The sequence below is a fragment of the Lissotriton helveticus genome, chromosome 2_2, assembly GCF_964261635.1.
Source record: "Lissotriton helveticus chromosome 2_2, aLisHel1.1, whole genome shotgun sequence".
NCBI lineage: Eukaryota > Metazoa > Chordata > Amphibia > Caudata > Salamandridae > Lissotriton > Lissotriton helveticus.
Genome location: NC_136060.1, coordinates 495,772,396 through 495,797,137, shown reverse-complemented (window position 1 = coordinate 495,797,137; position 24,742 = coordinate 495,772,396). Strand labels below are relative to the sequence as shown.

The following is a 24,742-nucleotide window of genomic DNA, read 5'->3' as shown; positions in this document are numbered from 1 at the left end:
TCAACCGTAAAGGTAGCAGTGACCGGCTTTCATCAGGACCTAAAAAGGATAATATGCTACTGCAATAATACAAAGCAAAATTCAGAAATGTTCTTAGGAGAAAATATACATCAGTGGTTATGAACCACCCCGGTAGGTGCATATGTAGTCTTCTTTCCTGAAATAATGCAAAAAAATGATAGGTTTGTGACATAGGTAGATGAACATACATCCTCCTGAGCAAAATTAACAGTTTGATGCTTGTCTCAAAAAATAGACAACCAAGCCCAAAGAGTGGCCGAACAAATTTAGATTACATAGCTGGATGAGTAATATTTCTATGTAATCTAAATTTGCTAAGACTGGCCTGCTGCCACTGCGCAACGGACAGCCTCGCACTATGGTGCAAGGTGGGTTTGTGCGGTATAGCATAGGATTTGTACTGGAAGCAGAGCCTTCTAGTGTGAAGTCCTACACTTAGCAAACCTAGTGAGGATCCCAGGCGTGTGGACGCGTGCTGTGCTGTGCTGTGCAGCACATGGGAAATAGAAGCATCTCCTCTTTTCGACGCTCGCTTCAAGGAAGCATTGGCTATGATGCAAAGCCTGGTCTGGAGATATTACTAGATCATGCTTTCCATCCAACATATGGGTGTTTGTGCTGATCCAACTAACTACACCCTAAGAACGCCCCTTGGTGCAAAGTGGTGCAAATTGATGCAAAGCAGCGCTTAGAGTTTTTTCATCTGAGGAAGGACCACCTTTCCAGCACAAAGTACCTGTTCAAGTGGAAAGTAAATACCTGGGTGTTACTTTGCATTAAGTTGAGTTGCTTTGCAATGGGGTACGGTGTTAGTAAATCAGTACTTGAGTGTAACTATCCTATCTTGTTACCGACGGACATTGTCATGGTCCCAACTTTGGCACACAGAGTGAGCCACAGTCCCGAGCTGGCACCAAGGGACATTTACTGAGCTATTGTGACTCACGCAGGAGGAACTGGCCTGTGTTTGTACATGCTGGCAGTTAATAACTTGTGACTGCACTCACTGACAATGGCATGGTGTGGGATCTTCGCCCCAAGTGTGAACACAAAGATAGTGCTCGTAAATGTAATTTGTGAATTCCCAAAGTTGTAACCTCAGGCCATTGGCCCAAGTTTAGACCAAACGTCTACGTTTACCTTTGTGAATTGGACCCATACGTTTTAATATTAATCTGCACATGTATCGAATCCCCAATACTGCTTCTCATTACATCGTCAAGGTATGCAGATGTGGGGTTAGAGCAGTAAATCTACTTCCCTGCATATGTTTACCTTGATGATATACTGGTAGGTGATAATTTGGAATAGATATATGTGCAAGTGAACATTTCCATATGTGATATTTTGATATAAAACCACTGGCAGTCAGCGATAAGTCTGGACACATAACAAGACAGAGGCTTATTTTTTACAAATGACTGAGAGGCAACGGTCAGCACTGCAAACATTTAGAGGCGAAGGTCAGCACTGCAAACATTTAGAGGCATAGGTCAGCACTGCAAACATTTAGAGGCAACGGTCAGCACTGCAAACACTGAGAGGCAAGGTCAGCACTGCAAACATTTAGAGGCCACCGTCAGCACTGCAAACACTGAGAGGCAACGGTCAGCACTGCAAACATTTAGAGGCAACGGTCAGCACTGCAAACATTTAGAGGCCACAGTCAGCACTGCAAACATTTAGAGGCGAAGGTCAGCACTGCAAACACTGAGAGACGAAGGTCAGCACTGCACACATTGAGAGGCAACGGTCAGCACTGCAAACATTGAGAGGCAACGGTCAGCACTGCAAACATTTAGAGGCAACGGTCAGCACTGAAAACACTGAGAGGCAACGGTCAGCACTGCAAACATTTAAAGGCAATGGTCAGCACTGGTACACACTGAATGGCAACGGTCAGCACTGCAAACATTTAAAGGCAATGGTCAGCACTGGAACATACTAAGAGGCAATGGTCAGCATTGGCACACACTGACAATCAATGACCAGCACTGGCACACACTGAGAAGCAATGACCAGCATTGGCACACAGTGACAATCAGTGACCAGCATTGGCACACACTGAGAGGCAATGACCAGCATTGGCACACAGTGACAATCAATGACCAGCATTGGCACACACTGACAATCAATGACCAGCATTGGCACACACTGAGAGGCAATGACCAGCATTGGCACACATTGACAATCAATGACCAGCATTGGCACACACTGAGAGGCAATGACCAGCATTGGCACACACTGACAATCAATGACCAGCATTGGCACACACTGAGAGGCAATGACCAGCATTGGCACACACTGACAATCAATGACCAGCATTGGAACACACTGACAATCAATGACCAGCATTGGCATACACTGACAATTAATGACCAGCATTGGCACACACTGAGAGACAATGACAAGCATTGGAACACACTGACAATTAATGACCAGCATTGGCACACACTGAGAGGCAATGACCAGCATTGGCACACACTGAAAGGTAATGACCAGCATTGGCAGAAACTGACAATTAATGACCAGCATTGGCACACAGTGACAATCAATGACCAGCATTGGCAGAAACTGACAATCAATGACCAGCATTGGCAGAAACTGACAATTAATGACCAGCATTGGCACACAGTGACCCACTTGTGGGACACCCCCGCGCCGCACGGCCACCAGCTGCTGCGTGTGTCTCCCTCTGCCTGCCCTCTGCCTCGCCGCCGGCCTCGCTGACGCCTGGCCGCTCCCCTCTGGTTTTGCCAGTGTTTTTGCCCAAAATTTGTGCTTGTTTTTCTCTGTGCCGTCCGATCGCTTTTTTAGCGGTTTTCCTCTGTTTTGCCCGTCTATTGTGTCTGTATTCCCTTGTGCTGTACCATCGTTTTTCCTTCCTGTTTTTGCCTAATTTTCCCTCCATTTGTGCCTGTTAATTGTAATTCTATCCTCTTCGCTGTGTCCAGTGTCCTTCCTGTCTGCCCGCCTACCTCGCCGCCCTCCGCTCTCCCTCCCCGCTTCCCGCCTCCCGCCACCGCCTGTGGCCACGCCCCTTTTCTCTTCTGTTCCCTCCCCGCTCCCGCCTCCCAGCTGCTCCGCCCACCCGCGCACTTGGCCTTAAATGGCGACCGTGCGACGCAGGTGAGTGTGACCCACTTGTGGGACACCCCCGCGCCGCACGGCCACCAGCTGCTGCGTGTGTCTCCCTCTGCCTGCCCTCTGCCTCGCCGCCGGCCTCGCTGACGCCTGGCCGCTCCCCTCTGGTTTTGCCAGTGTTTTTGCCCAAAATTTGTGCTTGTTTTTCTCTGTGCCGTCCGATCGCTTTTTTAGCGGTTTTCCTCTGTTTTGCCCGTCTATTGTGCCTGTATTCCCTTGTGCTGTACCATCGTTTTTCCTTCCTGTTTTTGCCTAATTTTCCCTCCATTTGTGCCTGTTAATTGTAATTTTATCCTCTTCGCTGTGTCCAGTGTCCTTCCTGTCTGCCCGCCTACCTCGCCGCCCTCCCTCCCCGCTTCCCGCCTCCCGCCACCGCCTGTGGCCACGCCCCTTTTCTCTTCTGTTCCCTCCCCGCTCCCGCCTCCCAGCTGCTCCGCCCACCCGCGCACTTGGCCTTAAATGGCGACCGTGCGACGCAGGTGAGTGTGACCCACTTGTGGGACACCCCCGCGCCGCACGGCCACCAGCTGCTGCGTGTGTCTCCCTCTGCCTGCCCTCTGCCTCGCCGCCGGCCTCGCTGACGCCTGGCCGCTCCCCTCTGGTTTTGCCAGTGTTTTTGCCCAAAATTTGTGCTTGTTTTTCTCTGTGCCGTCCGATCGCTTTTTTAGCGGTTTTCCTCTGTTTTGCCCGTCTATTGTGCCTGTATTCCCTTGTGCTGTACCATCGTTTTTCCTTCCTGTTTTTGCCTAATTTTCCCTCCATTTGTGCCTGTTAATTGTAATTTTATCCTCTTCGCTGTGTCCAGTGTCCTTCCTGTCTGCCCGCCTACCTCGCCGCCCTCCGCTCTCCCTCCCCGCTTCCCGCCTCCCGCCACCGCCTGTGGCCACGCCCCTTTTCTCTTCTGTTCCCTCCCCGCTCCCGCCTCCCAGCTGCTCCGCCCACCCGCGCACTTCGCCTTAAATGGCGACCGTGCGAACGCGCAGCGTTGACGCGCAGCGGGCGCGCCGATTGTGCGCCGAAGGCGCGCCAAAGGTAAGCCCGTCTGCGCCCGTCCGCGACCGGATCGCGCCCAGCGCCAGGACCCCTGGCCCACGAAGACCCCGACCTACCCGCCTGACGTACTCCGCCGCAACCCTCATCGCACTCAACACCGGCCGACTTCCAGACTGCCACCAAGCCACTCCACGACGCACCCACGGACCTTTCAGCTGCCACGCCTGCAAGTTCACCTGCACCCGGACCTGCCCCGCACCAGCACCCGCCAAGCCGAACACCAGCAGCACCCACCTCAAGTGCATCCTGCTCAACACCCGCTCCGTCCACAGACACGCCATCGAACTCTGGAACCTCCTAGACGCCACAGCCCCTGACGTTGCCTTCCTCACGGAGACCTGGATGAACGCCTCGTCAGCTCCTGACATCGCCATCGCCATCCCAGAGGGCTACAAGATCGTCCGGAGGGACCGAAACGCCAACCAGATGGGAGGAGGCATCGCCATCATCCACAGGAGCACCATCCGTCTTACGACCAGCATCGACAACACTCTGACCAGCGCCGAACACCTGCATTTCCAGATCCACACCAACCCGAACACCACCCTCAGAGGCACCCTGATCTACCGACCCCCTGGACCACGCACGCAATTCAGCGAGGACATCGCCGACTTCGTCAGCCCGCATGCCCTCCCCTCCGCTGACTACATCCTCCTGGGAGACCTCAACTTCCATCTGGAGAACAACAACGACCGCAACACCAGCACCCTGCTCGACAACCTCGCCAACCTGGGACTCAAGCAACTGGTGTCCACCCCCACCCACCTCGCCGGACACACACTCGACGCAGTCTTCTCTTCCAGCACAGACATCGACTTCAGCCACGCCACAGAGCTTCAATGGATGGACCACAGCTGCGTCCACTTCACCTTCAAGAGAACAACGACCCACCAACACCAGCAACAGGCCGCCCGCAGAAGCTGGAACAAGATCACGGCAGACCAGCTCGCCACCTCCCTGAGCCAGCACCCTCCTGCCAGCTCAGCGAACCCCAGCCAGGCCGCCGACAACCTCACGAAGTGGATCAGCAACTGCGCGGACGAACTCGCCCCACTGAGGACCCCGCCTAGCAGACCCGGCAGCAAGAAGGCCCCATGGTTCACCGACGAACTCAAGAGCTCCAAGAAGAACTGCCGAGCCCTCGAGAAAGTCTGGAGAAGGGAACCGACACCAGACAACAGGACCTCCTTCAAACTTGCCACCCGGAAACACCACCAGCTGATCCGCGCCGCCAAGAAAACAGCATTCAAGGACCGGTTGGACAACAACGCACACAACTGCAAGGAACTCTTCAACATCGTGAAAGAGCTTTCCAACCCCAGCGCAGGAAACAACGACATCACCCCATCGCAAGACCTCTGCAACTCCCTCGCTTCATACTTCCACAACAAGATCGCGGACATACACAACAGCTTCAACAACCAACCAACGCACACCAGGACCGAACAACCACCCCCCACCACCACCCTCCACGCCTGGACCCCGATCAGCACCGAAGACACCATCCGCACGATGAACTCCATCCACTCCGGATCACCGACCGACCCCTGCCCTCACCATGTCTTCAACAAGGCCGACGCTGTCATCGCACCCCACCTGCGAGACATCATCAACACATCCTTCGACACCACCATCTTCCCGGAGAGCTGGAAGCACGCCGAACTCAGCGCTCTACTCAAGAAACCAACAGCGGACCCCACCGACCTCAAGAATTACCGCCCCATCTCGCTCCTCCCGTTTCCAGCCAAAGTCATCGAGAAGACCGTCAACAAGCAGATGGCCGCCTTCCTCGAGACGAACGGATCCCTCGACCCCTCACAGTCCGGCTTCCGAGCCAATCACAGCACCGAGACCGCCCTCATCGCCGCCACCGATGACATCCGAACCCTGATGGACAATGGAGAAACAGCGGCCCTCATCCTCCTAGACCTCTCCGCGGCTTTCGACACGGTCTGCCACCGCACCCTAGTGCAGCGTCTCAACAACGCCGGAATCCAGGGGAAGGCACTGGAATGGATCATCTCCTTCCTCGACGGAAGAACACAGAGAGTCCGCCTACCACTGTACAAGTCAGAGGCCTCCGAAGTCATCTGCGGCGTCCCCCAAGGATCATCTCTGAGCCCCACCCTCTTCAACGTCTACATGAGCCCCCTCGCGGCCATCGTACGCAAACACAACCTCAGCATAATCTCCTACGCCGACGATACCCAGCTGATCCTCTCCCTGACGAACGACCCCGCCGCCGCCAGAGCCAACCTGCACGAAGGGATGAAAGAGGTAGCCGAGTGGATGACGACCAGCCGCCTGAAACTGAACTCAGACAAGACGGAGGTCCTCATCCTGGGCTCCTCACCCTCCGCCTGGGACGACTCCTGGTGGCCCCCCGCCCTGGGCACCGCACCCAAACCGACAGACCATGCACGCAACCTGGGCTTCATCCTGGACTCCTCCCTCTCCATGACCAGGCAAGTCAACAACGTCTCCTCGGCGTGCTTCAACATCCTACGCATGCTACGGAAGATCTTCTGGTGGATCCCCACCGAGACCAGGAAGACCGTCACCCAGGCCCTCGTCACCAGCCGACTGGACTACGGCAACGCCCTCTACGCCGGGACCACCGCCAAGCTCCAGAAGAGACTCCAGCGGATCCAGAACGCCTCAGCCAGACTCATCCTCGACATCCCACGAACCAGCCACATCTCCGGACATCTGAAAGACCTTCACTGGCTCCCCGTCAACAAAAGAATCACCTTCCGCCTCCTCACCCACGCACACAAAGCCCTACACGACCAAGGCCCGAGCTACCTCAACAGCCGAGTCAACTTCTACGCTCCCAAACGCCACCTCCGATCAGCCAACCACGCCCTCGCCGCCGTCCCCCGCATCCGAAGAGCGACTACAGGAGGAAGGTCCTTCTCCTACCTGGCCGCCAAGACCTGGAACTCCCTCCCGACCGACCTGCGCCTGACCCAAGACCACCTCTCCTTCAGGAAGAAGCTGAAGACCTGGCTGTTCGAGCAGTAGCGGCACCCCCCCCCCCCCCCCCCCCCAGCGCCTTGAGACCCTACGGGTAGGTAGCGCGCTCTATAAGTGTCAATGATTGATTGATTGATTGATTGAGTGACAATCAATGACCAGCATTGGCACACACTGAGAGGTAATGACCAGCATTGGCACACACTGACAATTAATGACCAGCATTGGTACACACTGAGAGGCAATGACCAGCATTGGCACACAGTGACAATCAGTGACCAGCATTGGCACACACTGAGAGGCAATGGTCAGCATTGCAAACATTGACAATCAATGCCCAGCATTGGCACACACTGACAATTAATGACCAGCATTGGCACACACTGAGAGGCAATGACCAGCATTGGCACACACTGACAATCAATGACCAGCATTGGCACACACTGAGAGGCAATGACCAGCATTGGCACACAGTGACAATCAGTGACCAGCATTGGCACACATTGAAAGGTAATGACCAGCATTGGCAGAAACTGACAATTAATGACCAGCATTGGCACACACTGACAATCAATGACCAGCATTGGCACACAGTGACAATCAGTGACCAGCATTGGCACACATTGAAAGGTAATGACCAGCATTGGCAGAAACTGACAATTAATGACCAGCATTGGCCCACACTGACAATTAATGACCAACATTGGCACATACTGACAATCAATGACCAGCATTGGCACACACTGAGAGGCAATGACCAGCATTGGAACACACTGACAATCAATGACCAGCATTGGCACACATTGGCCATCAATGACCAGCATTGGCACACAGTGACAATCAGTGACCAGCATTGGCACACACTGAGAGGCAATGACCAGCATTGGCACACAGTGACAATCAGTGACCAGCATTGGCATACACTGAGAGGCAATGACCAGCATTGGCACACACTGACAATTAATGACCAGCATTGGCACACACTGACAATCAATGACCAGCATTGGAACACACTGACAATCAATGACCAGCATTGGCACACACTGAGAGGCAATGACCAGCATTGGAACACACTGACAATCAATGACCAGCATTGGCACACACTGACAATTAATGACCAGCATTGGCACACACTGAGAGGCAATGACCAGCATTGGCACACAGTGACAATCAGTGACCAGCATTGGCACACACTGAGAGGCAATGACCAGCATTGGCACACACTGACAATCAATGACCAGTATTGGCACACGCTGACAATTAATGACCAGCATTGGCACACACTGAGAGGCAATGACCAGCATTGGCACACACTGACAATTAATGACCAGCATTGGTACACACTGAGAGGCAATGACCAGCATTGGCACAAAGTGACAATCAGTGACCAGCATTGGCACACACTGACAATTAATGACCAGCATTGGCACACACTGACAATTAATGACCAGCATTTGTACACACTGAGAGGCAATGACCAGCATTGGCACACACTGACAATCAATGACCAGCATTGGCACACACTGACAATCAATGACCAGCATTGGCACAAACTGACAATTAATGACCAGCATTGGCACACACTGAGAGGCAATGACCAGCATTGGCACACACTGACAATCAATGACCAGCATTGGCACACACTGAGAGGCAATGACCAGCATTGGCACACAGTGACAATCAGTGACCAGCATTGGCACACATTGAAAGGTAATGACCAGCATTGGCAGAAACTGACAATTAATGACCAGCATTGGCACACACTGACAATCAATGACCAGCATTGGCACACAGTGACAATCAGTGACCAGCATTGGCACACATTGAAAGGTAATGACCAGCATTGGCAGAAACTGACAATTAATGACCAGCATTGGCCCACACTGACAATTAATGACCAACATTGGCACACACTGACAATCAATGACCAGCATTGGCACACACTGAGAGGCAATGACCAGCATTGGAACACACTGACAATCAATGACCAGCATTGGCACACATTGGCCATCAATGACCAGCATTGGCACACAGTGACAATCAGTGACCAGCATTGGCACACACTGAGATGCAATGACCAGCATTGGCACACAGTGACAATCAGTGACCAGCATTGGCACACACTGAGAGGCAATGACCAGCATTGGCACACACTGACAATTAATGACCAGCATTGGCACACACTGACAATCAATGACCAGCATTGGAACACACTGACAATCAATGACCAGCATTGGCACACACTGAGAGGCAATGACCAGCATTGGAACACACTGACAATCAATGACCAGCATTGGCACACACTGACAATTAATGACCATCATTGGCACACACTGAGAGGCAATGACCAGCATTGGCACACAGTGACAATCAGTGACCAGCATTGGCACACACTGAGAGGCAATGACCAGCATTGGCACACACTGACAATCAATGACCAGTATTGGCACACACTGACAATTAATGACCAGCATTGGCACACACTGAGAGGCAATGACCAGCATTGGCACACACTGACAATTAATGACCAGCATTGGTACACACTGAGAGGCAATGACCAGCATTGGCACAAAGTGACAATCAGTGACCAGCATTGGCACACACTGACAATTAATGACCAGCATTGGCACACACTGACAATTAATGACCAGCATTGGTACACACTGAGAGGCAATGACCAGCATTGGCACACACTGACAATCAATGACCAGCATTGGAACACACTGACAATTAATTACCAGCATTGGCACACACTGAGAGGCAATGACCAGCATTGGCACACAGTGACAATCAGTGACCAGCATTGGCACACACTGAGAGGCAATGACCAGCATTGGCACACACTGAGAGGCAATGACCAGCATTGGCACACACTGAGAGACAATGACAAGCATTGGCACACAGTGACAATCAGTGACCAGCATTGGCACACACTGAGAGGTAATGACCAGCATTGGCAGAAACTGACAATTAATGACCAGCATTGGCACACACTGACAATCAATGACCAGCATTGGCACACACTGAGAGACAATGACAAGCATTGGCAAACATTGACAATCAATGACCAGCATTGGCACACACTGACAATCAATGACCAGCATTGGCACACATTGACAATCAATGCCCAGCATTGGAAAACATTGACAATCAATGACCAGCATTGGTACACACTGAGAGGCAATGGTCAGCATTGGTACACACTGAGAGGCAATGGTCAGCATTGGCACACACTGACAATCAATGACCAGCATTGGCACACACTGAGAGGCAATGGTCAGCATTGGTACACACTGAGAGGCAATGGTCAGCATTGGCACACACTGACAATCAATGACCAGCATTGGCACACACTGACAATCAATGACCAGCATTGGCACACACTGACAATCAATGACCAGCATTGGCAAACATTGACAATCAATGACCAGCATTGGTACACACTGAGAGGCAATGGTCAGCATTGGCACTCACTGACAATCAATGCCCAGCATTGGCACTCACTGACAATCAATGACCAGCATTGGCACTCACTGACAATCAATGACCAGCATTGGCACACACTGACAATCAATGACCAGCATTGGCAAACATTGACAATCAATGACCAGCATTGGTACACACTGAGAGGCAATGGTCAGCATTGGCAAACATTGACAATCAATGACCAGCATTGGCACACACAGTCAGTCAGTCAGTCAAAAATTTACTTTATTTGGTTAGTCACAACCATAAAGCATACATGTACAAATTTCAATTAAAATAGTAATATGTAAAATTCATTTGCTTAAAATATCTTTTTATCATTCCTTAATTAGTCACTATGTTCCGGACCCTGTCTTTAATCTGTTTCTGCTTTTAGCAACTGAGTCTCTACAAAGTTCATGAATTTTACCCCGCGGCATATTAGGATGTTTGAACCTGCTCCCATCCAGCTGGTAACCGCTTGTCTGCAGGTACGGATCTCTAACATATTAAAAATTGGTTTCAGTAAAGTTCTTCTCTTTTCTTTGGAGGACTCACATGTACACAGGAGGTGGCACAAGGTTTCCGTGTGATAATCACGTAGTCTACATCTTGGTCCCTGGTGTGTGTCCTTCCATGACGGGATCAAGTCTTTTGAGAAATGGTTACCCATTCTAAAGGCCATAAATTTTGTTTTTAAGGATAGCCTGAAATGCGCCATAAGGTAGGGTTGTGGTTTTAATCGTTTGTACGAGTTTAAAATGGTCCATGCATGTCGCCGTTTGGCCATAGTCTTTTTATCTTCTATCAAAGATAGAGCTTTTGTATTTAGCTTGCAAATCTTCTTAAAGGAAGATTCTTCTGGTTGACTATTCCAGATCTCCTCTATTTTGAGGGTTTCTAGCGACGCTCGCAAATCATCACCCCATGAGTTGGGTTCCTGTTGGTCATATTGTTTTTTAATTTCTTGCCAACATAAGTTATTTACAGATCCTATTTCCGCGGATCTCAATTTCCAGCACCATTTCACTAGGACTGCTTTTCTTTGATAAATTTGATTTAGCAAGCCGAATTCCAGCCTTATTTGTGCAGGAGATGATCCTTTGTAAAGGTGAAACACAGATTTGTATATTTTTGTCTGGAGGGTATTTAGGATGGCTGCTTCTTTCCCATGCCATATTTCCAGTCCATATGAGAGAGATGGTAAAACTTGGGCTACCATTACTTTTAGCAGGTGGTCGTATGATGGGCATTGCAATTTCTTTTGGAGGACTCTGTACGCAAAGCTCAATGATTGTGCTTTTGCCGCGATGTTTCTTTTTTGATCTAGAAGGGACATATTTTTACTTATTGTGACCCCCAGATATTTGTAAGCAGTTGTTTCCTCAATATGTTTGCCTTTTGTGTACCACTTGAAAGATTGTCTGCTAGTGCCCGCCAATCTCACCACTTTCGTTTTTTTGATGTTTAATTCCAGGCCCTCTCTATCGAAATAGTCTGTTAATTCGGATATTGTTCTTTGGAGGCCTATCGGTGTTTGGCTTAAGACTACAATATCGTCCGCATATTGGAGGAACTGGATGCTTTCATTGGCCAATTTTGGCGGGTGTCCATTCACATTCTGAAGTTGGTCTTTCAAATCTGCCAGATATATATTAAAAAGGATTGAAGAGAGCACGCAGCCCTGTTTGAGACCGTTTTTTATTTTTAATTCTGCAGATAATCTTCTCCCGTCTCCAAGCTTTACTTTTGCCCATGTTCCGCTATATAGTGCCATTATTGTTTCAATTAAAGCCGGTGGCAGACCCCAAAGATCAAGTTTTTCCCATAGGCATTTTCTTGGGACTCGGTCGAAGGCGGATTTCAGGTCTATATAGCAGGCTATTAATCCCGTCTTCCTTTTACCTGCTCCTTCGATTAATAATGACAATGCTGACAGATTGGTTAGACAGCCCATACCTTCCCTAAAACCAGTTTGGAATTTGGGTACTATTTTATTGTCATTTATCCATTGTCATAGGAGATTCAATATGCAAGATGAAAAGAGCTTTGCCTCCACGTCGATTAAAGCTATTAATCTATAATTTCCGGGTCCCATTCTGCATCCATTTTTGTGTATTGGATGGAAGATGTTGCCTTGCCAGGACTGTGGAATCTTTTTTCCTTTATGAACGTAATTGAATAGCGGTGTCAGGTATTTTGCCCAAAAATCGGGGTCATATTTGAATAAGGCGTTTGGCATTCCATTTGGGCCAGCTGCTCCTTCCGCTTTCATTTTTCTTATTAGGGCGGTTGTTTCTTTAATAGTTGTCAGATGTGCCTGTTCCTCTTGGCCAGTGCATTCTTGCTGATCATTTTTCCTTTGTCCAAAATCTGTTTCTTTTTGATCTTGACTTATTTTAAGGTTTTTATTTGTTTCTTTATTATTTGGGTGGCTATGGATGTTATATAGACTGTCAATATAAGCGGCCTATGTTGTTTCGCTTATTCCTATGTTGTATTGACCGCCCGCTCCTTTTGATAATTTATTGATTATGTTCCAAAATTCTCCACTGTTTGGCAGCTTACTTGTTCTTAAAAGATCTTCCCAGATTTCCTCTGTGTGCGACTTTTTCGCTTTTCTGCAATCCTCTTTATATTTTTTTCTCATTTTTTGTATATCATTGTTATCTACTTCTTTTCCTAACCTTTTTTCTGCAGCCTTTATTCTTAATTTTTTCGCAATTTCCCTTTTTGTGTCTCACACTGACAATCAATGCCCAGCATTGGAAAACATTGACAATCAATGACCAGCATTGGTACACACTGAGAGGCAATGGTCAGCATTGGCACACACTGACAATCAATGACCAGCATTGGAACACAGTGACAATCAATGACCAGCATTGGCACACACTGACAATTAATGACCAGCATTGGCACACACTGAGAGGCAATGACCAGCATTGGCACACACTGAGAGGCAATGACCAGCATTGGCACACAGTGACAATCAATGACCAGCATTGGCACACATTGGCCATCAATGACCAGCATTGGCACACAGTGACAATCAATGACCAGCATTGGCACACACTGAGAGGTAATGCCGAGCATTGGCAGAAACTGACAATTAATGACCAGCATTGGCACAAACTGAGAGGCAATGGTCAGCATTGGCACACAGTGACAATCAGTGACCAGCATTGGCACACACTGAGAGGCAATGACCAGCATTGGCACACAGTGACAATCAGTGACCAGCATTGGCACACACTGAGAGGCAATGACCAGCATTGGCACACACTGACAATTAATGACCAGCATTGGCACACACTGACAATCAATGACCAGCATTGGCACACACTGAGAGGCAATGACCAGCATTGGAACACACTGACAATCAATGACCAGCATTGGCACACACTGACAATTAATGACCAGCATTGGCACACACTGAGAGGCAATGACCAGCATTGGCACACAGTGACAATCAGTGACCAGCATTGGCACACGCTGAGAGGCAATGACCAGCATTGGCACACACTGACAATTAATGACCAGCATTGGCACACACTGAGAGGCAATGACCAGCATTGGCACACACTGACAATTAATGAACAGCATTGGCACACACTGACAATCAATGACCAGCATTGGTACACACTGAGAGGCAATGACCAGCATTGGCACACACTGAGAGACAATGACAAGCATTGGCACACAGTGACAATCAGTGACCATCATTGGCACACACTGAGAGGCAATGGTCAGCATTGGCAAACATTGACAATCAATGCCCAGCATTGGCACACATTGACAATCAATGACCAGCATTGGCACACACTGACAATCAATGACCTGCATTGGCACACACTGAGAGGCAATGACAAGCATTGGTACACACTGAGAGGCAATGGTCAGCATTGGCAAACATTGACAATCAATGCCCAGCATTGGCACACACTGACAATCAATGACCAGCATTGGCACACACTGACAATCAATGACCAGCATTGGAACACACTGACAATTAATGACCAGCATTGGCACACACTGACAATCAATGACCAGCATTGGAACACACTGACAATCAATGACCAGCATTGGCACACACTGACAATTAATGACCAGCATTGGCACACACTGACAATCAATGACCAGCATTGGCACACACTGACAATTAATGACCAGCATTGGCACACACTGACAATCAATGACCAGCATTGGCACACACTGAGAGGTAATAACCAGCATTGGCACACACTGACAATTAATGACCAGCATTGGCACACACTGAGAGGCAATGACAAGCATTGGCACACACTGACAATCAATGACAAGCATTGGCACACACTGAGAGGTAATGGTCAACATTGGTATAAACGAGGAAGCTATAGTCAGCATTGACAGACTCAGTAGGTATATGTACAGGTCAATATTTCTGTATTTGATATTTTGATATAAACCACTGACAATCAGTGACTAGTCTTGAACTCAGTGAGATAGTGACTCATTATTGGCGCCCACTGAGAGAAAATGGTGGACGTTGGCATACATTGAGTAGTCATGGTTAACTTAGCCACGCTTTGGCCTGCTTCACAAAGGTAAACTCAAACTTTTGTTGTGTAATTTCACTATTTGTTTGGTATTCACAAACTAGGAGTATAGTTTTACTAATAGTAATTTTACAACTGTGGTGATTTCACACTCGTGGTGGAGACTGCGCACATAAAAAGACAGACCTAGGGGGTGGCTTCACTGGCCAACATGATGGATGTTCCCTAGCAGAGCTCCACATGGATTCTCCTCTAATCTGTCTTTAATCCTGCCAAATGGTGGCCATCTGACACCCAAAGCACAGCTCTGGCCCCATCGGAGCAGAGCCACGACTGAGGCGATTTGAGGCGGGGGTGGTGCCTCCTTGATCCTGGCACTGCTGACCTGCATGGATGGAGCAAAGAGGCCGTCTGGCCCCGGGGGCCCGGCGGAAACGACAAGATCCAGTGGCTCTGGTGGCCCATCATGATTGGGGCCTACCGAGAGGCATCCTTGGCTCGTCTGTCAGGCCTGGCGGCCCCCCCTTCAATTAGTACCTGCATATGGGTCTTGCACATCGGGGCACCACCGGAGATCGAGGCCGGGAGCCTACTGGTAGGAGCCAGCGGCGGGTCCCTTGTTTTTCCAGGTCAGTTGGTTGGCGCTGATGGGTGCCGATCCCTGTCTCATTAACTGCCACTGGCACTTCCCTTTACCCCCTTCCGGAAGACTGCTGAAGCCTGAAGTTCTCCCGAAAACTCTCTCCCCCCCAGCCTGAATTCATACAGCTGTGTCGGCTGGGGGGTTTGGGTTGGCGGTCATTGATTTCTGCAGTGCTGAAGGGCAAGAGGATGTAGGGCGTCCCCGCCTGAGGAATCCCCCAACCTGGTGTTTGGGTCCTGGAGGGCACGGAAACCTGTTTTACCATCTGCGTCACCTGTACGGCCCACCCTAGAGATGCAATAAATGGGCACCCCCTGGGTGGAACTGCCTGTCGACTGCTGTGCCTGGACCAGTATTTGGGGGCATGGTGGGGTCCCTCTGGGTTTCCCCCCTTCTTCTGCTGTGGGGGGCACCCCACTTCATAGGCTTCAATTATCCTTGCTGCCCCACCTCCCCGGGTGGAGTCTGTGGAGTCACCCACCTTTCACCCATCATCTAGGACCCACTGTGGAACTGGGACTTTCTTAGTGAGGACGTCCTGCCTCTAGAAAGGTGTCTCAGTTGGTGCTCCCCTGGACTGTAGATGGGGAGAGTCCTCCCCTTGGCCTTCCCTGCTCCCTGCACTGTGGGAAATTGTACCAGAGGAATTTCAATGTAATATGGCAGTTGATCTGGGGCATTTATTGCATCACCTTTAGACTACCTCTGTAATCCTAAACAAATTCCTTTGCCTAGTGCGGCTGCCAGTATTGGTGGCGAGCCTCAGCAAGCGGCGAACGTTCTGGAGACGATGATCACATCCTGTATGCCATCATATCAACTGTTCTCCTGGTTCGCAATTGAGAGGCCCAAAGCGCTCTGACTGCAAGGCTTCCTCCTGCTCTGACTCCTGACTCTGACTCACACTGACTTACTCATTTTGGTATTCACAGAAGGCACTTACTCTTTGATGAGTAAGTGCCTTCTGTGAATAACAAAATGAGTAAGTGCCTTCTGTGAATACCAAAATGGTAGTAAGTTTAGGATTTTGCCTTAAGTTAGTTCTGTGAATCAGGCCCAGTGTTCATCCTCTAAGTGTGGAGCTGCAAGCATACCTCCACAATAATGAAGGCTCTGTGGCCACCACTGGTACTCTCTGGGCAGCCGGCAAAGCCACGATATGTGGGTTCACCAAAGGACGCATCTGTGCGCAGGATCCGGCCTGCTCTTTGGACATTACCCAGTTTGAGGCCTGAGCGTTCCCCCTTGAGGCCAAACTTGCGACAAACCCTGCGAGAGATACCACCCGACATCTGACCCTTCTTCATGAAGAAATTTGCCTCCAATCAGTAGAGGCCGCAAAGCATCTACGGCATGCCAAGAGTGTATGGACTGGGGGATAAAAATGGGAAGTTATTATACTGGTTGGCCTCCCACCACCAGGTAAACAGAATCATGCTTGAGATTACCGCAAACGTGGGGACTCCCTTTAGTCCCTCCCTGAAAAAATGAAGGTGTGTGCCTGTTACTATCACCAACTATACAGTGCCCCCCCAAAGGGATCAAGCTCTGCCCAGTCAGTTTATTGATGATGTTCCCCTTCCCTGCCTCTCACAGACCAAGATTTCAGGTCTAACGAGCCCTTCAACATTGAGGAGCTCGAGCAAGCCTTGTCGGCTGTGGCCCCCAGTAAAATACCAGGGTATAACGGGTTCCCTGCAGAATATTACCTGGTATTTCAAGATATTCTGACTCCACAACTTCCTACCATTATGAGGATGTGAGAAAATTGGGTCCCTTTCCAGCAGAAATCGACACCGCCACAATCGCAGTGATCCTCAAGACACAACATCCGTCCACTTTGTGTGTCTGTTATCACCCAATATATTTACATAACAGGGTAGTTAAGATCCTGGCGACCCTGTTGGCTACCCGCCTCAAGGAGGTCCTATCCACTTTGGTTCCTCAAGACCAGTGTGGTTTTATGCCGACTCGAAGCACGCGACACTGACTTCGGAGGCTTTATGTGGCCCTGGCCCACTGTCACCGCCTACCGACAGACTTGGCATTGCTTCTAATCGACTTTGAAGAGGCATTTATAGCACAGAGGTAGTAGACTGCAACAAGAAGGTGATTGTGGGAGAGAGTTGTCCAGATCTTATTCCATCATTCTCCATCACTAAAGGTAAAGCTAGCTTCTTGGATTTCTTTTCTCCCATTCATATGGAAGACTCTCTTCTAGCGCTAAGTCGCCTCAAATCAGGCTCCCCTTCGGATCCGGGTCCCTCCTTTATTTTATCCTGCGGGGCAGAAGCCATTAACTCACTGGTGAGTCAGTTACTTAATACCTCCCTCTCCTCAGCTACTGTGCCAATAAAATGGAAACAGCAAAAACCGTACCGCTCATGAAAAGACTCCGGCGATCCAACCAATTACAGACCAATCCCTCTCCTCCCAGCCTTTTCAAAAGTGCATTCACCGGTTTGGAAGAGGCTGAACGAAGGGACCTGCCTGGGATATACCAGTTGAAACTATTCTTAAGGTAGGCTGGTCCTTGGCCATGTAATGCTTTAAATGTGATATAAAAGTGCTTTAAAGACCGTTCTCTGTTGGACCGGATGCCAATGCAATTCTTTAATGAAGCCAGGGACAGATTGGTGTTTAGAAATTTTAAACAAAAGAGGAGCTGCTGCATTCTGCAGCACCCACATCTTATTCAGTACAGATTGATGAGCATTGAGATAAAGTCCATTGCAGTAATCAATCTTTGCCATCACTAAGGCAGTGACAGCTCATTTCTGCAAATGGACAGCATTGTACGGCCAGATCTTCTTCAAGAGTTTAAGGGGCATATTATCAAGGCAGGCGATATGAGATTATCGCCCTATGCGGCGATAATTTTATTGCCCTATTAGCAAGCTGTCGCTAACAGCAGTTTGCGACAGCTTTTAGGTGATAGCGAGCGGTTCGGGGCCCCCTTTGCATGTCAGCGATATTTATCGCTAATGACATGCAAAGTGGGCGTACCCAACCTGTTAGCGACCGAAAGCAGTCGCTAACATCGCTATCACCTATTATCAACACAGATGTAGTGATGGAAATATTCGCGCTAAGCGCGAATATCTCCAAAACCTAACGCCTGCTCAGACCAGTTCTTAGCCTGTATATCCAATGGGAGGTTGATATTCAGGCTAAGCCCTTATTAGAGATAATCCATGAATATCGCTGGATTTCCAGCGATATCCACACATTTCGCCGCTATCGCCGGAAATTTTATTGCTTTAGCGATAGACGTTGCTGACAGCATGTTATCTCTGCGATAAAATTCGGCGATGCGCGGCGATAAAAAAAAATTAGCGAAGCTTATTTAGCGATAAATATCGCTAGTTGTTGATAATATGCCTCTAAGTGTGTAAAAAGCTGTAGATGTGACTGCATTTAACTAGTCAGAAAGAGTTAAAGAAGCGTTAAAAATCCCTCTCAGATTTCTTCTGTCCTAACAGGCACAGGGAGAGGGCCGAGCTCGGGTGGCCACCATGAAGGAGACCAAAAAGATGGTTTGTCTCCAAAACTCAGAACCTCACTTTTGGCTGAGTTTAATTTAAGGCGGTTTTTTACCTTCCATAAATTGCCGGCCTGCATACCGTCCTCAAATCTGCAGGCGCCGCCTAAATCCCCTGGACCCAGTGAAATGACGACTTGTGTATCGTCGGCGTAAGAGGTGACGGAGAAGTCGAAAGATCATATATGCTCTGTCAGAGGAGTAACATATACATTGAATAGGGTCAGACTAACTGATGATCCCTGTGGGACCCCACATGGCTGGGAATATATGGATTATGTAAAGTCACTGGGATTAACCACTGGTTGCTAAGAAAGTCATTCAGTAGTTCCCAGGCTCCTCGAGATACTTCTATTCCGCTAGGATGATCCATCAGCAGCCCATGATTAACAGTATCAAAGGCTGCTGACAGATTGAGCAGGACAAGAACAGCTCTACCTACTTGGTCGAGAGTCATCTGAATTTCTTTGGTGGCTTTAACGAGAGCCTTTCCGTGCTGTGCTCCGCACGGAAACCAAATTGAGTGCACTCCAAGCAGTTGTTCTTCTGGACTTGCGCAACTAATTGAGAATTCATCACTTTTTCATTGGCTTTCACTGGGAGGGCAAAAGAGAAATAGGACAATAGTTTGCTGCAACCTGCAGATCTAGAAAAGACTATTTATGGAAATGAAAATCTCCTCACTATAGACTATTAGATCATTTCGCAAACCATCTGCCGCAGATAGGCTGCCTATATATGGGTGAAATTGGCTGGTGGACCGGGCGGCTGGTATAAAGAACCCCTCTAAGGGCTTGTGTTTTTGATATTTCAACATGAAAAGAGGCTGCTTCACAGATAGAGGATGCTAATGGAGGGCAATGAACAATAAGGTCAGACCAATATATTATTGCTAAACCGCCCCCCTGATTCCCGCAACAGTCTCTGTGGAATCGCTGTGAGTATTTCTGAGCTTGAAACAGCATCCGCCCAAGTTTCAGTCATAAAGATAATCAAGGGTTTCTGGGTTTCAACAAACAGATTAAAACCTAGGGCATGCTTTATGAAGGACCTCGCATTGACTAGTGCGCATGCTAGCCCTGTATTCTATTGCGGCGGTGAGGGGGGTCAGATAAATCATGATTCGTGTAGATGCACAGTTCCCTGGTTGGAGGTGGAGTGACAGTCATGAGGATCGCATAGCCTTGTATGCTGATGATGTTCTGCTCTATCTAGCGAACCCAGCGTAGAGCGGGCCCGCTGCCTTCACCTCTTGCGAGGCTTTGAAGCGGCATCGGGTCTTTGGGTAGATCCCATTAAGTCAGTATTGGTGCCACTGGCCCCCTCCCGAGACTGTTTCGATTGGCAAGACACCGTACCCATCGTCGTCTCTCCTTTAAATACCTAGGCATATGGGTCACCTTGCACCCTGAGATGGCCTGGTCCCTCAATATAGAACCATGGTGTGGAAGGTTCAAGCGGCAGTCTGTTCCGCTAAACGTAATGGGATGTATCACCCTCTACGAAATGATGGTGCTGCCCCGTTTCCTCCACATCTTTCAAAACTAGTTGCTCTCCCTCTCGTGGAGCTGGTTTCGATCCCAAGATAGGATTGCAGCCTCTTTCCTATGGCGTAGCTTGAGGGCCCGTATCGCATTTACTTATTGTCAATGGGGTCTCTATGACGGCGGTTTAGGGATAACTAACCTCTGGGAGACATGGATAGGCCCACTGGAAGACGACAGCTAATGGGATGCCCTGATGACACCAAGAACTACTGCAATCTCTTCCAAGTTATGCCTGTTCCAGACCTACTAATTATATGGAGCCTATCTCTCCCCAGTTCAGATGTATCAGGCGAGACTTCTCCCCGACCCCTCTTGCTCCCTGCTGACTTCTATCATGTGGTTTGGCACTGCTCCCTAATCCAAAAGTAATGGTCTCAAGGTGGTGAGAGAAATGGCTGAGATTATATGGGGGGAGAGGTCCTTCTTTCCACTTTAATGCTCCTGGTTGGTGCCCTGGAGGGTTCTGGAGCCACGACGGCGGCCCGCTCCTTCTTGGGGACTGCCCTGGCAGTGGGCAAACGTGCCCGATGGAGATCATCTTCTCCAGCCACTCTTACCCAGTGGCACAGGTGGGTAGATTGGTATGCCCTGCAGGAGATGCCAGTGGACAAGGCAGGGGTTTTCCCCTTAAGCACAACCGAGAATGAAGGAAATGGCTGGGTCAATAACTGTATGGTAGTATTTGAGGGCGAAGATGCTACAGCCAATGTTCTTGTCGCTTTGCTGTGGGATACCTTGCCAACTCTGTGTAAATGCCTTGCAATTATATGATGTGACCTTCCTTGCTGTGCACAATGTGTGTTGTACTGCTCTCCAATGCATAAACTTAATAAAACCAGTTTATCAAAAATAAAAGATAGGCCTATGTTATTAATTTACATGCATTGTTGTCAGTTTCAGTCTTGGCACGACAAGACTCAGTGACCTGTCTTGGCACACACTGAGACTCAGGGATCAGTCAGTGACCAGTCTTGGCACACACTGAGACTCAGGGAACAGTCAGTGACCAGTCTTGGCACACAATGAGACTCATTGAGCAGTCTATGGACACACACTGAGACTCAGTGACTAGTCTTGGTACACACTGAGACTCAGTGACTAGTCTTGGTACACACTGAGACTCAGTGACTAGTCTTGGTACACACTGAGACTCAATGGACAGTCATGGAACACACTGTCTTTGGCACACACTGAGTATCAGTGACCAGTCTTGGCACACACTGAGACTCAGTGAAGAGGCTTGGCACACACTGAGACTCAGTGAAGGGTCTTGGCACACAGAGACTCAATGAAGAGTCTTTGGCACACACTGAGTATCAGTGACCAGGCTTGGCACACACTGAGACTCAGTGAAGGGTCTTGGCACACAGAGACTCAATGACCACTCTTGGCACACATGGAGACTCAGTGCCCAGTCTTGGCACCGAGGGAGACTCAATGACTAATCTTGGCACACACTGAGACTCGTTGGCGAGTCTTGGCACACACTGAGACTCGTTGGCGAGTTTTGGCACACACTGAGACTCGTTGGCGAGTCTTGGTACACACTGAGACTCAGTGACTAGTCTTGGTACACACTGAGACTCAATGGACAGTCATGGAACACACTGTCTTTGGCACACACTGAGTATCAGTGACCAGTCTTGGCACACACTGAGACTCAGTGAAGAGGCTTGGCACACACTGAGACTCAGTGAAGGGTCTTGGCACACAGAGACTCAATGAAGAGTCTTTGGCACACACTGAGTATCAGTGACCAGGCTTGGCACACACTGAGACTCAGTGAAGGGTCTTGGCACACAGAGACTCAATGACCACTCTTGGCACACATGGAGACTCAGTGCCCAGTCTTGGCACCGAGGGAGACTCAATGACTAATCTTGGCACACACTGAGACTCGTTGGCGAGTCTTGGTCACACTGAGATTCGTTGGCGAGTCTTGGCACACACTGAGACTCGTTGGCGAGTCTTGGCACACACTGACACTCATTGGTGAGTCTTGGCACACACTGAGACTCGTTGGCGAGTCTTGGTCACACTGAGATTCGTTGGCGAGTCTTGGCACACACTGAGACTCGTTGGCGAGTCTTGGCACACACTGACACTCATTGGTGAGTCTTGGCACATACTGAGACTCAGTGAATAATCTTGGGGCACACACTAAGGCTCAGTGAATGTTCTTGGCACACACTGAGACTCAATGACCAGTCTTGGCACACACCGAAACTCAGTGACTAGTCTTGGCACACACTGAGACACAGTGACTAGCCTTGGCAAACACTGACTAGTCTTCACACACACGGAGACTCAGTGCCCATTCTTGGCACAGGGGGAGACTCAGTAACTAACCTTGGCACACACTGAGACTCGTTGGCGAGTCTTGGCACACACTGAGGCTCAGTGAATAGGCTTGACACATACAGAGACTCAGTGAGCAGTCTTGGGTCACACACTGAGGCTCAGTGAATGTACATGGCACACACTGAGACCCAATGACCAGTCTTGGCACACACAAAACTCAGTGACTAGTCTTGGCACACACTGAGACACAGTGACTAGTCTTGGCACACACTGAGACACAGTGACTAGTCTTGGCACACACTGAGACACAGTGACTGAACTTCACACACACAGACACTCAGTGCTCAGTCTTGGCACAGGGGGAGACTCAATAACTAATCTTGGCACACACTGAGACTCAGTGAATAGTCTTGGCACATACAGAGACTCAGTGAGCAGTCTTGGCACATACAGAGACTCAGTGAGCAGTCTTGGGGCACACACTGAGGCTCAGTGATCTTGGGGCACACACTGAGGCTCAGTGAATGTTAATTGCACATACTGAGACTCGATGACCAGTCTTTGTACACACCAAGACCAAGTGGCCAGTCTTGGCACACACTGAGACTCAGTGACCAGTCTTAATACATCCCAATATTCATTGCAATAACATGACACTTATTAACTGAGGCTATTACAAGTTTTCCTATGATTTTGTACTCCAACTACAAGATGGTGATATCCACTCCTAAAAGAAAGTTAAATGCAGGATTCTGTGATTTCCTTTCCAGGTGGCCGGGAGATCCCTCGTTTAAGGACACAAGTTATAACCCTGGGAGTGATGGTTGCAGTCGCCACATTCATAAACATCGTGCTCTACCGAATGGGTAAGAAGCGTGGAGTTGACTTTCAGACTCCCTACAACCCTCAGTGGCACGTGAAAGAGCCTCTCTGCCACAGACTTGATTAGAAAAACTGCAGATAAAAAGAAATCAAAGGCCTTAATTCTACATTGTAACCACAGGATTACAGTTTGGTTGTCTGGCCTCCTCAGTGATGTCTGACTTAAAATCTTGCCTTAAACATTGGTTTATATTGTACTCACACAGGAATGAGGTGAATGAGATATCCCAAGCGAGAACTCACACAGGCTGGGGTTAATGAGATATCCCAGGAGAGTACTCACAGGCTGGGGTGAATGAGATATTCCAAGAGAGTACTCACACAGGATGGGGTGAATAAGATATCCCAAGAGTGTACTCCCAGAGGCTGGGGTGAATGAGATATCCCAGGAGAGTACTCACACAGGCATGAGGTGAATGAGATATCCCAAGCGAGAACTAACACAGGGTGGGGTGACAGAGCTATACCAAGAGAGTACTCATACAGGCATGGGGTGAATGAGATATCCCAGGAGAGTACTCACACAGTATGGGTTGAATGAGATATCCCAGGAGAGTAGTCGCACAGGATGGGGTGAATGAGGTATCCCAAGAGAGTACTCACAGAGGCTGGGGTGAATGAGATATCCCTA

The 24,742-nt window shown here is 49.2% G+C and overlaps 1 protein-coding gene across 1 annotated transcript in view; it reads left to right on the top strand.

Annotated features, from left to right (window-relative positions):
- The window catches only part of LOC144821908 (E3 ubiquitin-protein ligase TRIM39-like), a 77,673-nt gene that overhangs the window by 1,079 nt on the left and 51,852 nt on the right, over positions 1–24,742 (top strand). Inside the window, exon 2 of the mRNA XM_078679057.1 lies at positions 24,000–24,095. Coding sequence (XP_078535183.1) covers positions 24,000–24,095 — 96 coding nt within the window. The remainder of the gene's footprint in view (positions 1–23,999; positions 24,096–24,742) is intronic.